Genomic DNA, 17,416 nt, shown 5'->3' with positions numbered 1-17,416 from the left:
TGCATAAAAGAGGTCTTGCCCAGACGGATTTATGTGGGTGCGGGATGACCGAGGACTGGAGGCATATACTAACGGAATGCTGTTACTATAATGACATTAGAGATTTAGCAAGAATGGGTATATCGAATGGAGGGGCGGGGTGGGATTTCAGTAGGGCACTTGAATCGGACCTTTAGTTGTTTAAGTAGTTTTGCTCGTGAAGCATTTAGGAGAAGGACAGTACTTAGTGGAGGTGGTCCTCGTACATAGCCCCCTTGCAGTTGGGTGGTTTGGTTGCACCGGGTGGTGGTGGGTTGGTGCACCGGGTGCCGGTGCTGGTCTTGGTGCGGTTATCGGCGGTTGTTGGCAGTTGTAGGTGGTGTACGGTCTGCCTGCGGTTGTATGTGCATCGTGGGTGGTTCGTGGTGTCCACTTCATGTGCTTCACTCGTCCTGTGGATGTTGTGTAGGCTGTCCGTGAGGGCAGTTTTGTTCATTGTTGGTGTTGTGATGTCCGATGCCGCGGTCCGTTGGGGCCCTTGGTGCAGTCCGTGAGGACAGCATGTTAATTGTTTGTGATTTGTGTACTTGTCACTGCTTGTGGCCAGGTTTTTCCTTGCCACCTGCGGTTATCTTCGTTGATTATTGTTGTTTTGGGATACCAGCCCGGACGTGCGTTAAACTGGAAGAGGCCTCGGTCTCGAGCCTGAGTGGAGGTTTTCCCGTACCGCGGGTGTCAGGTGCCCCTGGATCTGTCGATCCAGCCTGACAATTGGTGTGGCGCCCAGGGGAGCTTCGCGGGGGTTGTGGGGGGAGTGTGCCTTCTGCATGCTCTCCAATTGGTACAGTACTTCGGTGCTGGAGCACTGGTGGGCGCTTTTCCGCCTGTGGCTCAGCCATGTGAGGTAGGCCTATTGGCAGGAACTCACATAAACTCTTCAAGATACTTTTCTATCCATGTTAAATTGTAAACAAAGTACAGGTCGCATTTATGATCCGAACTGGATGAAATTTGGCATAGGTCACTTATTTGGCCCAACCACGAACCCTATTGAAATTGGAAAAAATCGGTTCAGATTTAGATATAGCTCCCATATATATTTTCGTCCGATTAACGTAAATGGTGTATTACAGTCCCTATATATCTATCGATTTGCACGAAATTTGGCACAGCGTAATGAATTAGGTCTAGAATGATGTTTATAAAGTTTCCTGAAAATCGGTTCAGATTTATGTATAGCTCCCATATATATTTTCGACCAATTTAATGTTAATGGTGCACCAAAGTCCCTATATATCTCTCGATTTGCACGAAATTTGACACAGCGTAATGAATTGGGTCTAGAATGATGTGTGTTAAGTTTCCTGAAAATCGGTTCAGATTTAGATATAGCTTATATATATATATATATATTCGTCCGATTTAATGTAAATTGTGCACCAAAGTTCCTATATATCTTTCGATTCGCGCGAAATTTGGCATAATGTACTGAATTAGGTCTAGAATCATATGTGTTAAGTTTCTTGAAAATCGGTTCAGATTTAGCTCCCATATATATTTTCCTCCGATTTAATGTGAAAGGTGCACCAAAATGGAAATGGACTGTAATTAGGCATTCCGGCATTTTAGTGGGAATATAACCTCTACACAGAACGTATTCATAGTCCATGTTTAGACATACAGCCGATACAAAGATCTTGTAACCTTTTCGGTATGTGCAAGGTCGAAGCCTAATTTTCCAACCTAAGTGTCTGTAGTTCCGTATTATTATAATATAATATAAAAAACCCAATTAATTCATCTCAGGTGGAGGCCATAAACAGTTCGATGTATCCAAATCTAACGACCCTTTTCATTTTCTAATAGAGAAATATTTCGTTCTAAAATAATATTTCTTTTTATCCTTTATATAATGATGGTAGTCGGTTCTGTTCCAATTGATTTTTTTTTGCGTAATCGACCCAAATTCTTTCATTGGTGTGTGTGTGTGACAATCAAACAATAGTTTCATTTATTTTCTTCTCCAGTGAACCCTTTTAATGGCAAAACCCAAATTGATTTACACTACCATCTTCGACTACTCTATTATGGTTATGGTTTATAAATTTACAACAAAGTAGCGGTGTATTTAAGAGGAGCTACAGGAGCAGCAACTGGGGTAGCAACAGGGGCTACGGCAGCAGCAACGGGAGCAGCGTCATAAGTGGCTGGTACAACAGCGGCATTATAGTTTTGCTTGATATCAACACGGCTGCTGGCGTAGGCGGCATCCAAAGGAGCATTGGCATAAGCCAAAGGAGCAGCTACAGCAGCTGGGGCGGTATAAGTAACAGGAGCAGTATAGGCAGCGGTATAAGCAGTAGCGTAAGGAGCAGCATATGCTGTGGCATATGGGGCAGCATAAGCGGCAGCTACTGGAGCAGTATAGGCAGCAGCCACAGGGGCGGTGTAGGCAGCAGCTACGGGAGCACTGTAAGCCAAGGGTGCTACAACACCGGGTTTAGCAGCGGCACAGGCAACCAAGGCGCACAATACAATAAGCTGGGAGGACAAAATTGTATAATTTTTGTTAATAAGGATATTACGGGTATCCTTTATGACATTTCACTTACGAATTTGGCCATTTTTGAAGAAGTTGTGTATTATTTAGTTTCTCTTTGAAAACTGAATGATATCATTTCGAAATCCAACTCCGTATTTTATAGTTGAGTTTTTTTTGTGAGTATACGTTTTTCGATTTCATAATTTTATTTAGTTCGAATTTACTTCCTTCACCCAAAACATTGGTATTTAATACCATATTCAAATCAGTATTTTGTGATTCAATTCGCATTGTTGTGGCCACTTGGTGGTGGGTATGCTGCATTTTTGTATTCAGTTGAAGTTTTTGCTCGTTCTTCTTTCAAATGCACCACGAATGGCATTGATAAATTTAGGAAATATTTGTGAAAAATATTAACAAAGGTAATAAGTAGTAGTGTATATTGGAACAGTGGTTTCAAATGGAACGTGGAGTTTTTAAATTGTTTATTTACAAAATTATTAAATTCTCCATAAATTAAAATTCCATCAGAATGCAACTGCATTAAGCATTCGCGAAGATCATTCAATGTTTCTTCTCTACTCTTTAATATGCCATAAAACTAAAATACCCTATCAATATAAAATGTCAGTCACGCATTATCTAAATCTTGTTTTATTGAGCATACCAATATTTGGTGCTTGTTGCTGCAATCAAATTATTACATTTGCATATATATACATATATACATATAGCCAAGCTGGTGATCATTTCATATAAATATTTCAATTCTTTGCGAAATAAGATATCACAAGTATCTGCACTATCAGAGTAAAACGATCTCAACAAAATGTTCAAATTCGTAAGTATTGACATTCTTAATTTTGGAAAAAAATAACCCCTCTAATAACGATTTTTATTTTAATTTATTTGTAGATCGTTGTTATCTTCGCCATCATTGCCTGTGCTGCCGCCAAGCCCGGTTTGGTTACTCCTTTGGCTTATACCGCACCAGCTGCCGTAGTTGCTGCTGCCCCAGCTCCATTTGTCACCGCCACCAGCAGTCAGTATATCGCCCGTAACTACAATGGTATTGCCACAGCTCCAGTTGTTGCTCCCGTTGCCACTCCTGTTGTTGCCAAAACCATCGCTGCCCCAGTAGTTGCTGCCTATAGCGCTCCCGTTGCTGCTTATGCTGCTGCCCCAGCTCCCGTTTTCTACTAAAACGAAAAATATTGATAACATATTAGCAATTATGTGACAATTGGGAATTTGAAAGAAATTTGAAAGCGATTTTAAGAAATTAATAAATATAAAAAAATATATAATATTTTTTCGATCTTAAATTCTAAAAAAAAGTGTTCAGAATTGGATGAAATTTGGCATAGCTCACTTTTTTGGACCAAGGACGAACCCTATTAAAATTGGGAAAATCGGTTCAGATTTAGATATAGCTCCCATATATATTTTCGTCCGATTTATTGTAAATGGTGCAGCAAAGGTTCTACAAATCTTTATATTTGCATGAAATTGAAATTGGGAAAATCGGTTCAGATTCAGATATAGCTCCCATATATATTTTCGTCCGATTTATTATAAATGGTGCAGCAAAGGCATAGCGTAATGACTTAGGTCTAGAATGGTGTGTGTTAAGTTTCCTGAAAATCGGTTCAGATTTACATATAGCTCCCAAATATATTTTTGTCCGATTTATTATAAATGGTGCACCAAATTCCCTACATATCTCTTAATTTGCACAACTTACTGAAGTTAATATAACCTAGAAGTTAGATATAAATGCTGCACCAAACTCCCCAGGTTGGTCCGGTTGGCTCAAAATTTTGCACAACGTACTGAAGATACTATGACATAACGTGTGGCAAGTTCTGTTGAAATCGGTTCGAATTTAGATATAGATAGATTTAGATATAGATGTAAAAGGTGCACAAAAAATCCAAAGTTAGGCCGCATGCTACAAAAATGTTGCACAACGTACTGAAATTAGTATTCCCTAACGTTTGTCAAGTTTTGAAGGAATCGGTTCCGATTTAGATATAGCTCACATATTTAGTTTCGTCCGATTTTAAGTAAAAGGTGCTCAAAAGAACCAAAGTTAGGCCGTATGCTACAAAAATTGTTCACAACGTACTGACGTTAATATAACCTAGCATGTGGAAAGTTTTTTTGAATTCGGTTCAAATTGCGATATTTACTTTAAATTGATTTACATAATTTTGTCCCATTGTGAGAAGCTACTCTATATCTGATCAAATGAAAAAGTTATTATAGGTTTGCAGAATGACATGTTTATGGATCTAATTTCATTTTACTGGTCCTTCAAAAATGCAACGTCTGTTAGGATTCATCTGTTGGTGGTGAAGGGTATCATATAGTCGGCTCCGTCCAACTTTACTACTTTCCTAACTGGTTATTACATAATATTTTGTCGACATTTCAAGGACTATTACAAGAGTGAATTTTTAAAAGAATATGTTTTCAAGGACCAAAACAAGGCGCGGGATTTTCAAAGATTTTTTCAAGAATTAACACAAGGCGTAGTAAGGAAAATTGTTTCCCAAGACCCAAACAAGGATTATTTTTCTTAAATATTTAAGGAATATTTTTTTAAGGACCAACAGGAGGTGTGGATTATTTAAAGAATATATTTTAAGGGCTACTACAGGCGTGGATTTTGTAAGGAATGTTTTTCAAGGACCAACACGAGGAGTTGATTATTTAAAGAATTTCAGGGTTCAACACAAGGCGTAGATTTTTAAAAGAAATATTTTTCAGGGTTCAGGCTTTAAAAAAATCCAACCACTTTTAAAATCGTGGATTTTTTAAAATAATTTTTTAAGGACTATTAGAATTGTCGGTTTTTTTTTAATATTTTTTCAAGGACTATTAGAATTGTGGCTTTAAAAAAATAAGGGTAATTAAAAGCATGGATTTTTTATAAAATATTTTTTTAAGGACTATTAGAAGTATGGATTAAAAAAAATCATTAGTAGCGTGAATTTTTTTAAAAAATATATATTTTTAAGAGGCCATTAGAAGCGTGAATTTGTTATTTTTTCAAGAGGCATTAGAAGCGTTGATTTAAAAAAAAAAATATTTTTTTTCAGATGCCATTAGATTAATATTTTCGGTTACTATGCTCAAACCTCATTGTGATACATATCTTTGTGGATATGTTTGTAGCATGTAGAATAAGAAAGGGATATGCCAATAATCGATTTTAAGAATATACATAGTATTACTATTCACTACAAATGCATGTGTTGAGTTTTTATACCCTTCACCACACTGTGGTACAGGGTATTATGTCTTTGTGCGATTTAAGGTAAATGGGGCACCAAAGTGCCTATATATCTTTCGATTTGCATAAAATTTGGCATAGGGTTCTGATTTAGGTCCAGAATGATGAGTGCTAAGTTTCGTGCAAATCGGTTCAGATTTATATATAGCTCCCATATATAGTTTTGTCCGATTATATGTAAATTGTGCAGCAAAGTCCGTATACATCATTCGATTTGGACGAAATTTGGCATAGGATACTGAATAGAGTCTGGAATGACGTGTGCCAAGTTTCGGGAAAATCGGGTCAAATTTAGATATAGCTCCCATATCTATTTTCGTCCGATTTAAGGTAAATGGGTCCCCAAAATCCCTACATATCTATCGATTTGCAAGAAATTTTGCACAGTATACTGAATTGTGTCTCGAATGATATGTGTAAAGATTCGAGAAAATCGGTTCAGATTTAGATACAGCTCCCATATATATGTTCTTCCGATTTAAGGTAAATGCGGCTGCAAAGTCCTATATATCTTCCGATTTGCCCGAAATTTGGCACGGTGTACTCAATTGAGTCTAGAATGACGTGTTTTAAGTTTCGAGAAAATCGGGTCAGATTTATATATATATATATATATTTTCTTCAGATTTAAGGTAAATGAGGCTGCAGAGTCCCTATATATCTTTCGATTTGCACGAAATTTGGCATAGGGTACTGAATTAGGTCCAGAATGATGTGTACTAAGTTTTGAAAATCGGTTCAGATTTAGATTAAGCTCCTATATATACTTTCGCCCAATTTATTGTGTAAATTATGCACTTCAGATCCAAAATTTGGCCGACGGGCATACAATTTTGTACAATGTACAGAAGCTACTATAATTGAATGTTTTATACGTTGAAGTATTTCTAACAACCACTTTTATATATTTGTTCGCTTATGACAAGTGTATTTACAGAAATTTTGTGGTTTTTTCTATATTTGTAGTCACAGTTCATATTTTTTCTGCATGTTCATGGGAATTTTCATGCCTTTGAGATTAAAATTTGTCCCTACCATAGCACGTGTGTTACGTTTCGAGAAAATCGGGTTATATTTAGATTTAAGTTCGTCCAATTCCATGTCAACATTCCTTCGAAAGGGCGGCGTCTGTTAGGATACACATGTAGAATATACCCAAGGTGGTGAAGGGTATCATATAGTCGGCCCAGTCCGACTTTACTACTTTCCTTACTGGTTTTCTAATCGGTTACGATTTAATTATTCAATTTTATTATTATTTCGATTTAATAATTTGCCCTATTAGCGCACAATTTTGCATAGGCTTTTGAGGTAAGTATCGAATGTCATTAGTCGAATTTGCTTCAAATACTGGTCATATATAATTTCTTCCGAATCCAAACAACCAATGTCTTCTGCTTTACAATACTAGAATAAATGGTGTATCATGTTCCGATATGCATACCACCCATATATAGTTTGTTATGCTTCATAAATCACATCCTTTGTATATCCAAAGCGGTGAAGGGTATACCAAACCCTCCACCCACTTTGGTCCTTTTGGTATTGGTTTAAATAATTTTTTACCAAGTTCTTTCACAATCATGGAATATTTATGGATTAAAAAAAACATTTGTGTATATACGTGAGATTAAAATTATCGTTTATTTATGGCATGGTACGAAGGATTACAGTTTTTACAACAAAACTGGAGCAGCAGTGTATTTAAGAGGAGCCACTGGGGCTACGGCAGCAGCTACAGGAGCGGCAGCATATGTGGCTGGGACAACTGCGGCATTGTAGTTTTGCTTGATATCAACACGGCTGCTGGCATAGGCGGCATCCAAAGGAGCATTAGCATAAGCCAAAGGAGCAGCGACGGCAGCTGGGGCAGTGTAGGCTACTGGAGCAGCGGTGTATTTAAGAGGAGCAACGGGAGCAGCAACTGGGGCTACGGCAGCAGCATAAGTGGCTGGGACAACAGCGGCATTGTAGTTTTGTTTGATATTAGCATTAGCATAAGCCAAAGGAGCGGCGACGGCAGCTGGAGCTGTGTAAGCCAAAGGAGCAGTATAGGCAGCGGTGTAAGCGGCAGCGTATGGAGTGGCATAGGCGGCAGCGTAAGGAGCGGCATAGGCGGCAGCATAAGGAGTGCTGTATGCAGCAGCAACGGGAGCTGTGTAAGCCAAAGGAGCAACTACACCGGGTTTGGCAGCAGCACAGGCAACCAAGGCGCACAAGACAATCATCTAAATCAGGATAAAATAAATTACATTTCGAATAAAATTTATTTCATTTATAATTTTAAACATTTAGTTAACTTTTACTTACAAATTTAGCCATTTTAGTTTTGAGTGGTGTTCTGTTGTTTGGTAGTTCACAAAAACTGAATACTTTGCCAAAGAACTGCAGCTATTTTATATTCTTCAAGAAAATGAAAAAAAGTGAATCGATGGACGTGTCATGATTTTAAATGTATGCTGTTGATTGGTGGTAGCTGTGCATGTTATAGTTTTTATTTTAAATGTTTGTATGTTGATTGTTTAATTATACTTTAACATTATATTGAATGCTATAGTTTTCATGGACACATTTTTTCATTGGGAAATTTTGGAAACAGATTGTTATGTTCAACTATAATTACTAGGTGTTATTTAGTATTAGTTTTTTGTAGATATCGTCAAATAGATATACATATTCCTGAACGGATATTATTAATCAATTTATATGTGGACTATTTCTAATTACAAAGAAACATGGCAGGAATTACGTTTACGGATTCCAGAAAAAATCGGAAACCGCGAAAAATTTGCAAAAAAAAAATATAAAGCATATTTGCTTTTCCACGAATTTAGTATCGAGCTATTTTCATTGCACCATGTCGTAGTTTTATTTTGAGATCTTTTGATCAAAAATTGGCAGCGTATCACTCTTTTGAGCCTTCATTTGCTAATTATTGAAAATTTTCAAAATATTTAATTTTTTCAATTAGATTGACATTGTATAGAAAATATTTTATGTGGGAATACAAAAAAAAAAAAAAAATTATTGAAATTTATATTATTGAATGCACACGCGATTCACATAGAATTCACGTAATTTTGGGACAAATGCACGGATGGGAAATTAGAAGACATTCTGAATCGAGTATGTATCCATTCATAGAATTTTGATTTTAAGATCCATGCCTAGATTATTTTGTTTGAAAATAATAATAATAATAATAGTTCCATAGGAACATGTTGTTCCTTGAATTACCTATGCCACGAGAAATATAAAATCAGGTGGTACCATTATATGGTGGTTATATACCTGATCGGGGGTCAATATCAACACAAAACCTCCCATATATCCGATACCAAAATGTGTAACACAGAGAAAACTAATATAACAAGATACTTTGAATCGAATTTTTTCTCTAACTTTCCTTTGAAGTTTTGCACATATATTGTTATTACTCTTTATATGTTTGATATTGCAAATGGGATATATCGGTAAACCATCAATATAAAAAATGCATAATAAGCATAATATCTAATGTGAAGGATATACCAAAACCTCCGTCAAAAACATACATTATAACATAGAGTCTCATGATGTTACCAATTCATTTTACAAATACCTCAACATGTCAATTACCGATATATAAAAAATTCATTAAGTTCGACCAGGACAAACTTTTATACCAGTAGTCGTTCGGGGATTGTGGAGGCTATCCTAAAAAAGTGGATCTATATCGATAACTTTTGGTAAGGAGATTTGTTACCCTATGGGAACTTAATGTATCATATTACAGGCAATTGCTTGAAAACGTGCATAAACACCAAAACACTAATGGTGGTACCGTTATATGGAGATATCTTAAAATTTAAACCAATATTCATAGTTTTTGGTAGAAAGATTTGCTACCATATGAAAACTCAAAATACTAAATTATAACCAAATTAGCCAAACACCCCAAAATACGGAATAATAGGGAGTACCGTTATATAAGAGCTATCATAAAAAGTGGCCCGATATCGCCAAAAATGCCAAATTATAGACAAAATGCCGAATGTTGGGGGTACCGTTATATGTGGGGTTATACATATACTTTCTGGGGTCTCCAGTGTTTCAATATAATATACACTTTACCTGACATATATATAAACGTTGTCTTGCATAGCATTATTGTTGATGTATAATTCACAAATGCTTTGAAATTTGCACATACATAGCTTCTACTCCTACAATATTTGGTATTGAAAATGTTCAATATTATTTCACTGTTTAGGGTATCACCATATAACGGTACCTCGCAATATGAGAAATTGTAGCGATTTTTTCAACAGAATTGGTTGTAATTGAGCAAAAAGTGTCCGTACCAAATATTATCAATATTGGCACATTTTTCGGGGTACCGCCTATAAAATGGTCGCCCTAAACATTCGGTATTTTGAAGATCTTGGGCACGGTTTTCAACAACATTGCTTTTAATTTAAAATAAGGGATAGTTCTTGAGCAGAAAATCTCTCTACTTAAAATTATCAATATTGGCCCAAGTATATTTGGTACTGTAATTTTATATTTTGGATGATCATCGAGTAGAAAATGTTCCTAACAAAATTTGGTCAAGCTGGTTGGTTGTTTTATTTGGTAGCATGAATCCTAATAAAATTGTCAATATCAGTTCACTCTTCCGTAGTTTGGGGGGTTTTGTCACGTGTTAGAAAAAAATTGGCTGTAATTTTATATTTTAGATGATCAGTGAGTACAAAATCTACTTACAAAAAATTATCAATATTGATTCAAGTTCCCGGATAGCACCCATATTATCGTATCCTCCATATTTTCTCATGTGGTGTCAAATCTTCATACCAACAATTAATTAATCCCCATTCCCATTGTATGTCTAAATATAATAAAATATGTCATTTCGGATAAAATTATCTATTTAGGACCAAGTTTTGATCTAGCATATAAATACAGGTCCCGCCCCATTTTCGGTTCTATAAAGACATTGACCGAATTTTCTCATAGAGTTGGCTATAATTAGGGATAACGGATTCCTGTGAATAAAAAGCAGCATCCCAGAAATTATGCACTATTGATTAACGTTTTAGAAATACGCCATAATTATTTCCCATTCAATTTTGATATGTTGAAGTTCTTAATCCCATTTTCCAACCTAAGTGTTATCGGTAGTTGACATGTTAAAACCTGTCTTGGATATTTTTTCTAATATTGCTGATTTTTTGTTAGTTGTTCTCTTTCCAGCTGAGCTCAATGATAGATTTTTGCACATTTTTGGTATCGGATATATGCGAGATGTTCTGTTTATAAGTTCAAAGATATTAAAAAACGATTAGGCTTATAACCACCTGATTTGATATTTCGCGTGACACATCAAAATTTCAGGTACTTTAAGGAACAAAGTGTTCACATTATTATTTTCAAACAAATTAATCTAGGGCATGGATCTTAGAATCCTTCATATCCTGAATGGACACGATCTCGATTCAGAATGTCTTCTGATTTTTCATCCTTGCATTAGTCTTTTTTCAAATTTTTCGCGATTTTTTGACTTTTTCTCACCTTTTAAACCTTCCCTGGAGCTCCGCGAACATTTCAAGACTATGATAAGAAAAATCCGTTCAGCCGTTCTCGAGTTTTAGCGAGACTAACGAACAGCAATTCATTTTTATATATATAGATGCACTATATGAAACATTTTATACAAATATATTTCCCATCCCCTAAGAATCCGCAGATTTGGTAACAAAAACTACTGCTAAAACAAAATACAGAATATGATGCTGCGACCTCTATATGGGGACTATGTAAATACATGGTCCTATAACGAAATAATTTTGCAAGAATGTGTTTCAACCTCCTAGAAATGTTTGTCACTTGAAGGGTGACCCTGAATGACAAATAGCAGGCTTTTAGGTGGGAAAGAATAATAATACACAAAATAATCTTTAAAAAGCATGACCTATATAGAAACTGTTATATAATTTGGATCGCCATTTAGCTGAAATCAATTGGATTATATGTAGCTCCCTTGTATAATTTCATCTGATTTCAGATAAAATGTTGAAATTAAATTCTGAAGCAATTTAAATTATACTTTGTATTATTCTTGTGTTATATGGTTTTATTCCAGTTGTTGAGGCGTTATAAATTTCTGGACTAAGGTGAACCCAAAACACTTTGTGTCCTTTTCCCAAAAAAAAAAAAAAAAAAAAATAAAATAAAAAAATATTAAACAAATTGTGTATGTATATGTGATTATAGATTATCATTTATTCATGTCATGATTCGATTCGATCGACAGTTTTTACAACAAAACTGGAGCAGCGGTGTATTTAAGAGGGGCAACTGGAGCTACGGCAGCAGCAACTGGGGTGGCAGCATAAGTGGCTGGGACGACAGCGGCATTATAGTTTTGCTTGATATCAACACGGCTGCTGGCATAAGCGGCATCCAAATGGGCATTGGCATAAGTCAAAGGAGCAGCAACGGCAGCGGTCAATGGAGCGGTGTATTTAAGAGGAGCAACGGGAGCAGCAACTGGGGCAACGGCGGCAGCGACAGGGGTAGCGGCATATGTAGCTGGGACAACAGCGGCATTGTAGTTTTGCTTGATATCGACACGGCTGCTGGCATATGCGGCATCCAAATGAGCATTGGCATAAGCCAAAGGAGCTGCAACGGCAGCAGGAGCAGTATAGGCAGCGGTGTAAGCGGCAGCATAAGGTGTAGCATAAGCAGAGGCATAAGGGGTAGCATAGGCAGCGGCATAAGGAGTGGTGTAGGCAGCAGCAACAGGAGCTGTGTAAGTCAAAGGTGCAACTACACCGGGTTTGGCAGCAGCGCAAGCAACCAAGGCGCACAAGACAATCATCTAAATGGAGGATAAAAAATTACATTTAGTATTTAATTCACTTTTAATCTCATTTGCGGTTCACTTACAAATTTAGCCATTTTTAGTTTAAGTTGGGTTTTGTTGTTCGTTACTTAAAGAACTGTACAATTTCGTGGAATTGTTTAGCGTTTTATACTTTTTCAAACATTCAATGGTGATACACTTAAGTGTCGAACGTGGTGTGATTAAAAATTCAATTTTATTCATTGTCTGGCAATCATGGGTATGTGTATTGGTATGCTCATTAACATGTTTGTCGATTGCATTGATTCTATGGGTCAGAGTTATGTACATTTCGTCTGAAGAAATATACTTTAGTTTAGGAATATCATGTTGTTGCAGATGTTTATTAATGTAATTTTGTATACCCTGAGCCGAATATACATGTTGACTATGAGTATATAATATGTACAAAAACACTTTACTCTGAATCTTAATACATCCCGCTATATGCACATAATGACCTCTAAATGTTGGTGCTGCTGGCATAACAAATAAACTACTTAACTGTACGTTGACAGTGCTCTGAGTAAAGAAATAATTTTATAAAACGAGCACGCATAGAGTTCGGATTAGTAAACAACTAAGGCTTACTAATTGTAAATTGATCAAATTATTGTATATAAAAGATGGAACAGTTCTATGGGAAATTATTCAGTTTTTGTTTATCAATCGAACCAATCCTCCAAATTTTAAAAAAATGGCCAAATTCGTAAGTAACAATATTACAGTTAAAAAAAACATAATAATAATTAAAAAATCCTTTTTTTATTCTAGATCATTGTCTTGTGCGCATTGGTTGCTTGCGCTGCTGCCAAACCCGGTGTTGTTGCTCCTTTGGCTTACACAGCTCCCCTTGCTGCTGCATACACCACTCCGTATGCTGCCGCCTATGCCACTCCCTATGCTGCCGCCTATGCCACTCCCTATGCTGCCGCTTACACCGCTGCTTATACTGCTCCATTGGCATACACTGCTCCTGCTGCCGTTGCCACTCCTTTGGCTTATGCTAATGCTCATTTGGATGCCGCCTATGCCAGCAGCCGTGTTGATATCAAGCAGAACTACAATGCTGCTGTTGTCCCAGCCACATATGCTGCCGCCCCTGTAGCTGCTGCCGTAGCCCCAGTTGCTGCTCCCGTTGCTCCTCTTAAATACACCGCTCCATTGACTGCTGCCGTCGCCGCTCCTTTGACCTATGCCAATGCCCATTTGGATGCCGCCTATGCCAGCAGCCGTGTGGATATCAAGCAAAACTACAATGCCGCTGTTGTGCCAGCTACTTATGCTGCCACACCTGTTGCTGCCGCCGTTGCCCCAGTTGCTCCATTGAAATATACTGCTGCTCCAGTTTTGTTGTAAAAAGTGTCATGTCCCCAATTATTCTCGAATAAATAATCTGTGATTTTGATTAGAAAATTATTTACTATTTATATTTTATTTATTAACATGGGAAAATGTCGATATATTCGGTTGGGCAAAAAGTTTTATATTCTCCAACATGTGGTGTGCATTCAACATTGTTTCTGTCCTGAGAAAAATTACAGACACTCAGGTTGAAAAAAAAATGGGCTAGGAACTGCACCGTAGAAAAAAATAAAACGAGTTTATTGTATGAGGCTTATAACACCTGGGCCCATATTAAAAATTTGGTTAAGAAGAAGTTTTCGGAATGCTATATTATATATCAAAAATACCGTAAATGGGGCTGGAAATTTGTGTGGGTATATGTCAAAACATGGTTATATCTCGAACATTTTGTAGTAGATGAGCGAATTGTTTTAATCCGTATAAATGCGAAGTTTTTCTACATCAGTCTTTTTTGCGCCCATGCTCCGACGGAAGACAAAGATGAACAGACCAAATACATATTTTACGAGCACCTAGATAAGATCAGGTCAGAATAGCAATTAATCAGCTAAAGAATAATAAAGCAGCAGGTGCCGATGGATTATCAGCCGAACTATTCAGGGCCTGACCACTATTCAGTGCTTGGCCACTTGGCAGAAGCATGCACCAATTGATTAGTACAATTTGGCTAGAAGAATGCATGTCCAATGATTGGAACCTCAGCATTTTAAGCCGCGTGAACTGTAGAGGAATTAGTATCCTTCCCATGATGTGTGAACGACTGAAGCCAAGGTCCAAATAATATTGGACCATACTAGTGCGGCTTCAGACCTGGGAAATTCACCATAGACCAGATTTTCACACTGTGCCAAATTCTGGAAAAGATCCACGAAAACCACATCGACACATTCCACCTGTTCCTCTACTATAGAGCCGGTTTCGATAGTCCAATCCGTTCAGATGTATTTAAAGCCATGTCTGCGTTCGGCATGCAGGATAACTTTAACTGGCACAAGGTCATCAGTTAAAGTCGGAAAGGATCTCTCGGAGCCCTTCAATACCGAACGAGGATTCAGACAAGGTGACACTTTGTCGTGTGACCTTTTTAATATTCTGCTGGAAAAGGTCATTCGAGATTCCAATGTGAAGAGACATGGCACTCTGTACACCAAACTACACATGTTACTTGTCTACGCCGACGACATAATAGGTCGAACATTGCGAGCGGTAACAACCACCTTTGAACGAATTGAGAAAGAGTCTGCCAAAGTGGGACTGGCAGTATATGGCGAGACGACCAAGCTGATGGTATCAACGCGCAAGATGTCCGGCAGACTCGGACCATCTGTGGAACTTGAAAACTACAGCTTCGAGGTAGTGAACGATTTTATATACCTCGGTACTGCCATAAACAAAACTAATAAAAATAGTTTTGAAATCCGGAAAAGAAAAGTGTTAGCCAACAGATGCTACTATGGTTTTAGTAAGCAATTTAAAAACAAAGGCCACCTCTTGCCAAGCCAAACCCACAATCTACATGACGCTGATACTACTCGGTCTGTTGTATGGATACTTGCGCAAGCAGATGAGGCAGCTCTTGGAATGTTTAAGAGACAAATTCTCCGACAGATCTATGGGTCGATCAGCGTCGAGGTGAATATCGCCGTCGAATGAACCATAACATCGACATTGTCAGACGTATCGAGCTACAGCGACTACGTTGGCTAGGTCATGTTGTGAGAATGAATAAGGATCAGCTCAAAAGACATATAAAAGAGAGCCAACTGATGGTTCACGCAGCTCAAAAGACATATAAAAGAGAGCCAACTGATGGTTTACGCCGAAGAGGAAAGTCACGAATTCGATGGATGATATAATTTCGAAACATGGTCTTTCAAATTGGAAGAGCTGCACACAAGACCGACGTGCCTCGAAATCTTTTTAAGCTCGGCTTATGGAACACATATTCTATCACATGCCAGCTAAGTAAGCTAGGTAAAAGTATATTTTATGCCAAATTACAGACACTTCGGTTCGGGAAATGAGCCGAGGACCATAGAAATACCTAAAAATGGGCGGGACTTTTATATAGATGTTATGTAAAAGTATAAACCTATATTAATTTTTTTCTGTGTTTTGTTGTGTTGGAAAATGTCTTATATTGCAAATATTTCTTAGTATGGATCGGCTATTCATTATCTTCTACTTTTTCAAATTATCAATAAGGTATAATTAATATTGTAGGTCATCTATTCAACGGCCATCTTGAAATGAAATTTTCAATATTTTTTTAAAACATACACAACTATGTTGTAAAGGCATTATAGCTTTGTGTGGCCCCAAACATTTCTATACCGATTTTAGTATCCCGATTATCATATCCTCTCTAGCTGAGTCGATTTAGTCAATTGTGTCTGTCCGTCTATCCATTTTAATTTGTAAATACGAAACAGACCAAAGGTATGATCCTATCGTCACTAAATTATCTGTAGGTTCGGTTTGGACAAAAGAAGACCCGTTTTTTGCTTTTAGCAAATTGACGAAAATATTCTTAATATGTTTTTTCTGGATGCTCTAGAGGCCACAATTATGACCCGAACATCAAGACATTTTCTACTTATCCGCTCAAAGGATTTTTTAAATAACAACAACATAAACAAATTTAATTTATATCACAAACACATTTTTATTGGTCAACCAATCAACATCGTATCACACTTCTTACAACAAAACTGGGGCAGCGGTGTATTTAAGAGGGGCAACAGGTGCTACGGCAGCAGAATAAGTAGCTGGGACAACAGCGGCATTATAGTTTTGCTTGATATCAACACGGCTGCTGGCATAAGCGGCATCCAAATGGGCATTGGCATAAGTCAAAGGAGCGGCGACGGCAGCGGTCAATGGAGCGGTGTATTTAAGAGGAGCAACGGATGCAGCAACTGGAGCAATGGCAGCGGCAACAGGGGCGGCGGCATATGTGGCTGGGACAACAGCGGCATTGTAATTTTGTTTGATATCGACACGGCTGCTGGCATAGGCGGCATCCAAATGAGCATTAGCATAAGCCAAAGGAGCAGCGACGGCAGCTGGGGCAGTGTAGGCCAAAGGAGTTGTGTAGGCAGCGGTGTAAGCGGCAGCATAGGGAGTGGCATAGGCAGCAGCATATGGAGTGGTGTAGGCAGCAGCAACAGGAGCTGTGTAAGCCAAAGGAGCAACAACACCGGGTTTGGCAGCGGCACAGGCAACCAAAGCGCACAAGACAATCATCTGAAATAATAAAGAAAATAATTGATTAGATTTTTTTTCGTCTTCGCAAAATTTTCATTTGTTAACTTACGAATTTAGCCATTTTAGTTTTTTT

At 37.6% G+C, this 17,416-nt stretch overlaps 4 protein-coding genes across 4 annotated transcripts; 1 reads left to right on the top strand and 3 right to left on the bottom strand.

Annotated features, from left to right (window-relative positions):
- Positions 1–2,085: 2,085 nt before the first annotated feature.
- Positions 2,086–2,604, bottom strand: LOC133337136 (cuticle protein 38-like). Its single transcript, XM_061545400.1, has 2 exons — positions 2,592–2,604; positions 2,086–2,520 (listed from the first exon to the last, which is right to left on the bottom strand). Exons 1-2 carry the CDS (start codon positions 2,601–2,603, stop codon positions 2,086–2,088), a joined length of 447 nt encoding a protein of 148 aa, XP_061401384.1. The 5' UTR covers position 2,604.
- Positions 2,605–3,350: 746 nt separating this feature from the next.
- Positions 3,351–3,724, top strand: LOC133336972 (cuticle protein 70, isoforms A and B-like). Its single transcript, XM_061545233.1, has 2 exons — positions 3,351–3,362; positions 3,437–3,724. The coding sequence occupies exons 1-2, from the start codon at positions 3,351–3,353 to the stop codon at positions 3,722–3,724; spliced, it is 300 nt and encodes a 99-aa protein (XP_061401217.1).
- A 3,770-nt stretch (positions 3,725–7,494) lies between these two features.
- Positions 7,495–8,141, bottom strand: LOC133336957 (cuticle protein 16.5-like). The gene is made up of 2 exons (XM_061545225.1): positions 8,130–8,141; positions 7,495–8,047 (listed from the first exon to the last, which is right to left on the bottom strand). The coding sequence occupies exons 1-2, from the start codon at positions 8,139–8,141 to the stop codon at positions 7,496–7,498; spliced, it is 564 nt and encodes a 187-aa protein (XP_061401209.1). The 3' UTR covers position 7,495.
- Positions 8,142–12,117: 3,976 nt separating this feature from the next.
- LOC133336946 (uncharacterized) lies at positions 12,118–17,416 on the bottom strand. The gene is made up of 4 exons (XM_061545216.1): positions 17,393–17,416; positions 16,781–17,322; positions 13,648–14,047; positions 12,118–12,684 (listed from the first exon to the last, which is right to left on the bottom strand). The coding sequence occupies exons 1-4, from the start codon at positions 17,402–17,404 to the stop codon at positions 12,118–12,120; spliced, it is 1,521 nt and encodes a 506-aa protein (XP_061401200.1). The 5' UTR covers positions 17,405–17,416.

This window comes from Musca vetustissima, unplaced genomic scaffold, assembly GCF_032173495.1.
Source record: "Musca vetustissima isolate MV318-11 ecotype Yass unplaced genomic scaffold, APGP_CSIRO_Mvet_v1 utg22101, whole genome shotgun sequence".
Lineage (NCBI taxonomy): Eukaryota > Metazoa > Arthropoda > Insecta > Diptera > Muscidae > Musca > Musca vetustissima.
The sequence above is the reverse complement of the archived record's forward strand: the minus strand, read 5'-3'. Positions and strand labels throughout refer to the sequence as shown.

Bases quoted from the DNA above. Each gene is read 5' to 3' on its own strand.
- LOC133336946 (XM_061545216.1), bottom strand. The intron at 14,048-16,780 runs GTAAGAAGTGTG...AAACTGGAGCAG, and splicing joins ACCGCTGCCCCAGTTTTGTT to CAGTATATTTCAATGGAGCA. The intron at 12,685-13,647 runs GTAAGCGGCAGC...TCCTCCATTTAG, and splicing joins GGAGCAGTATAAGCAGCGGT to ATGATTGTCTTGTGCGCCTT.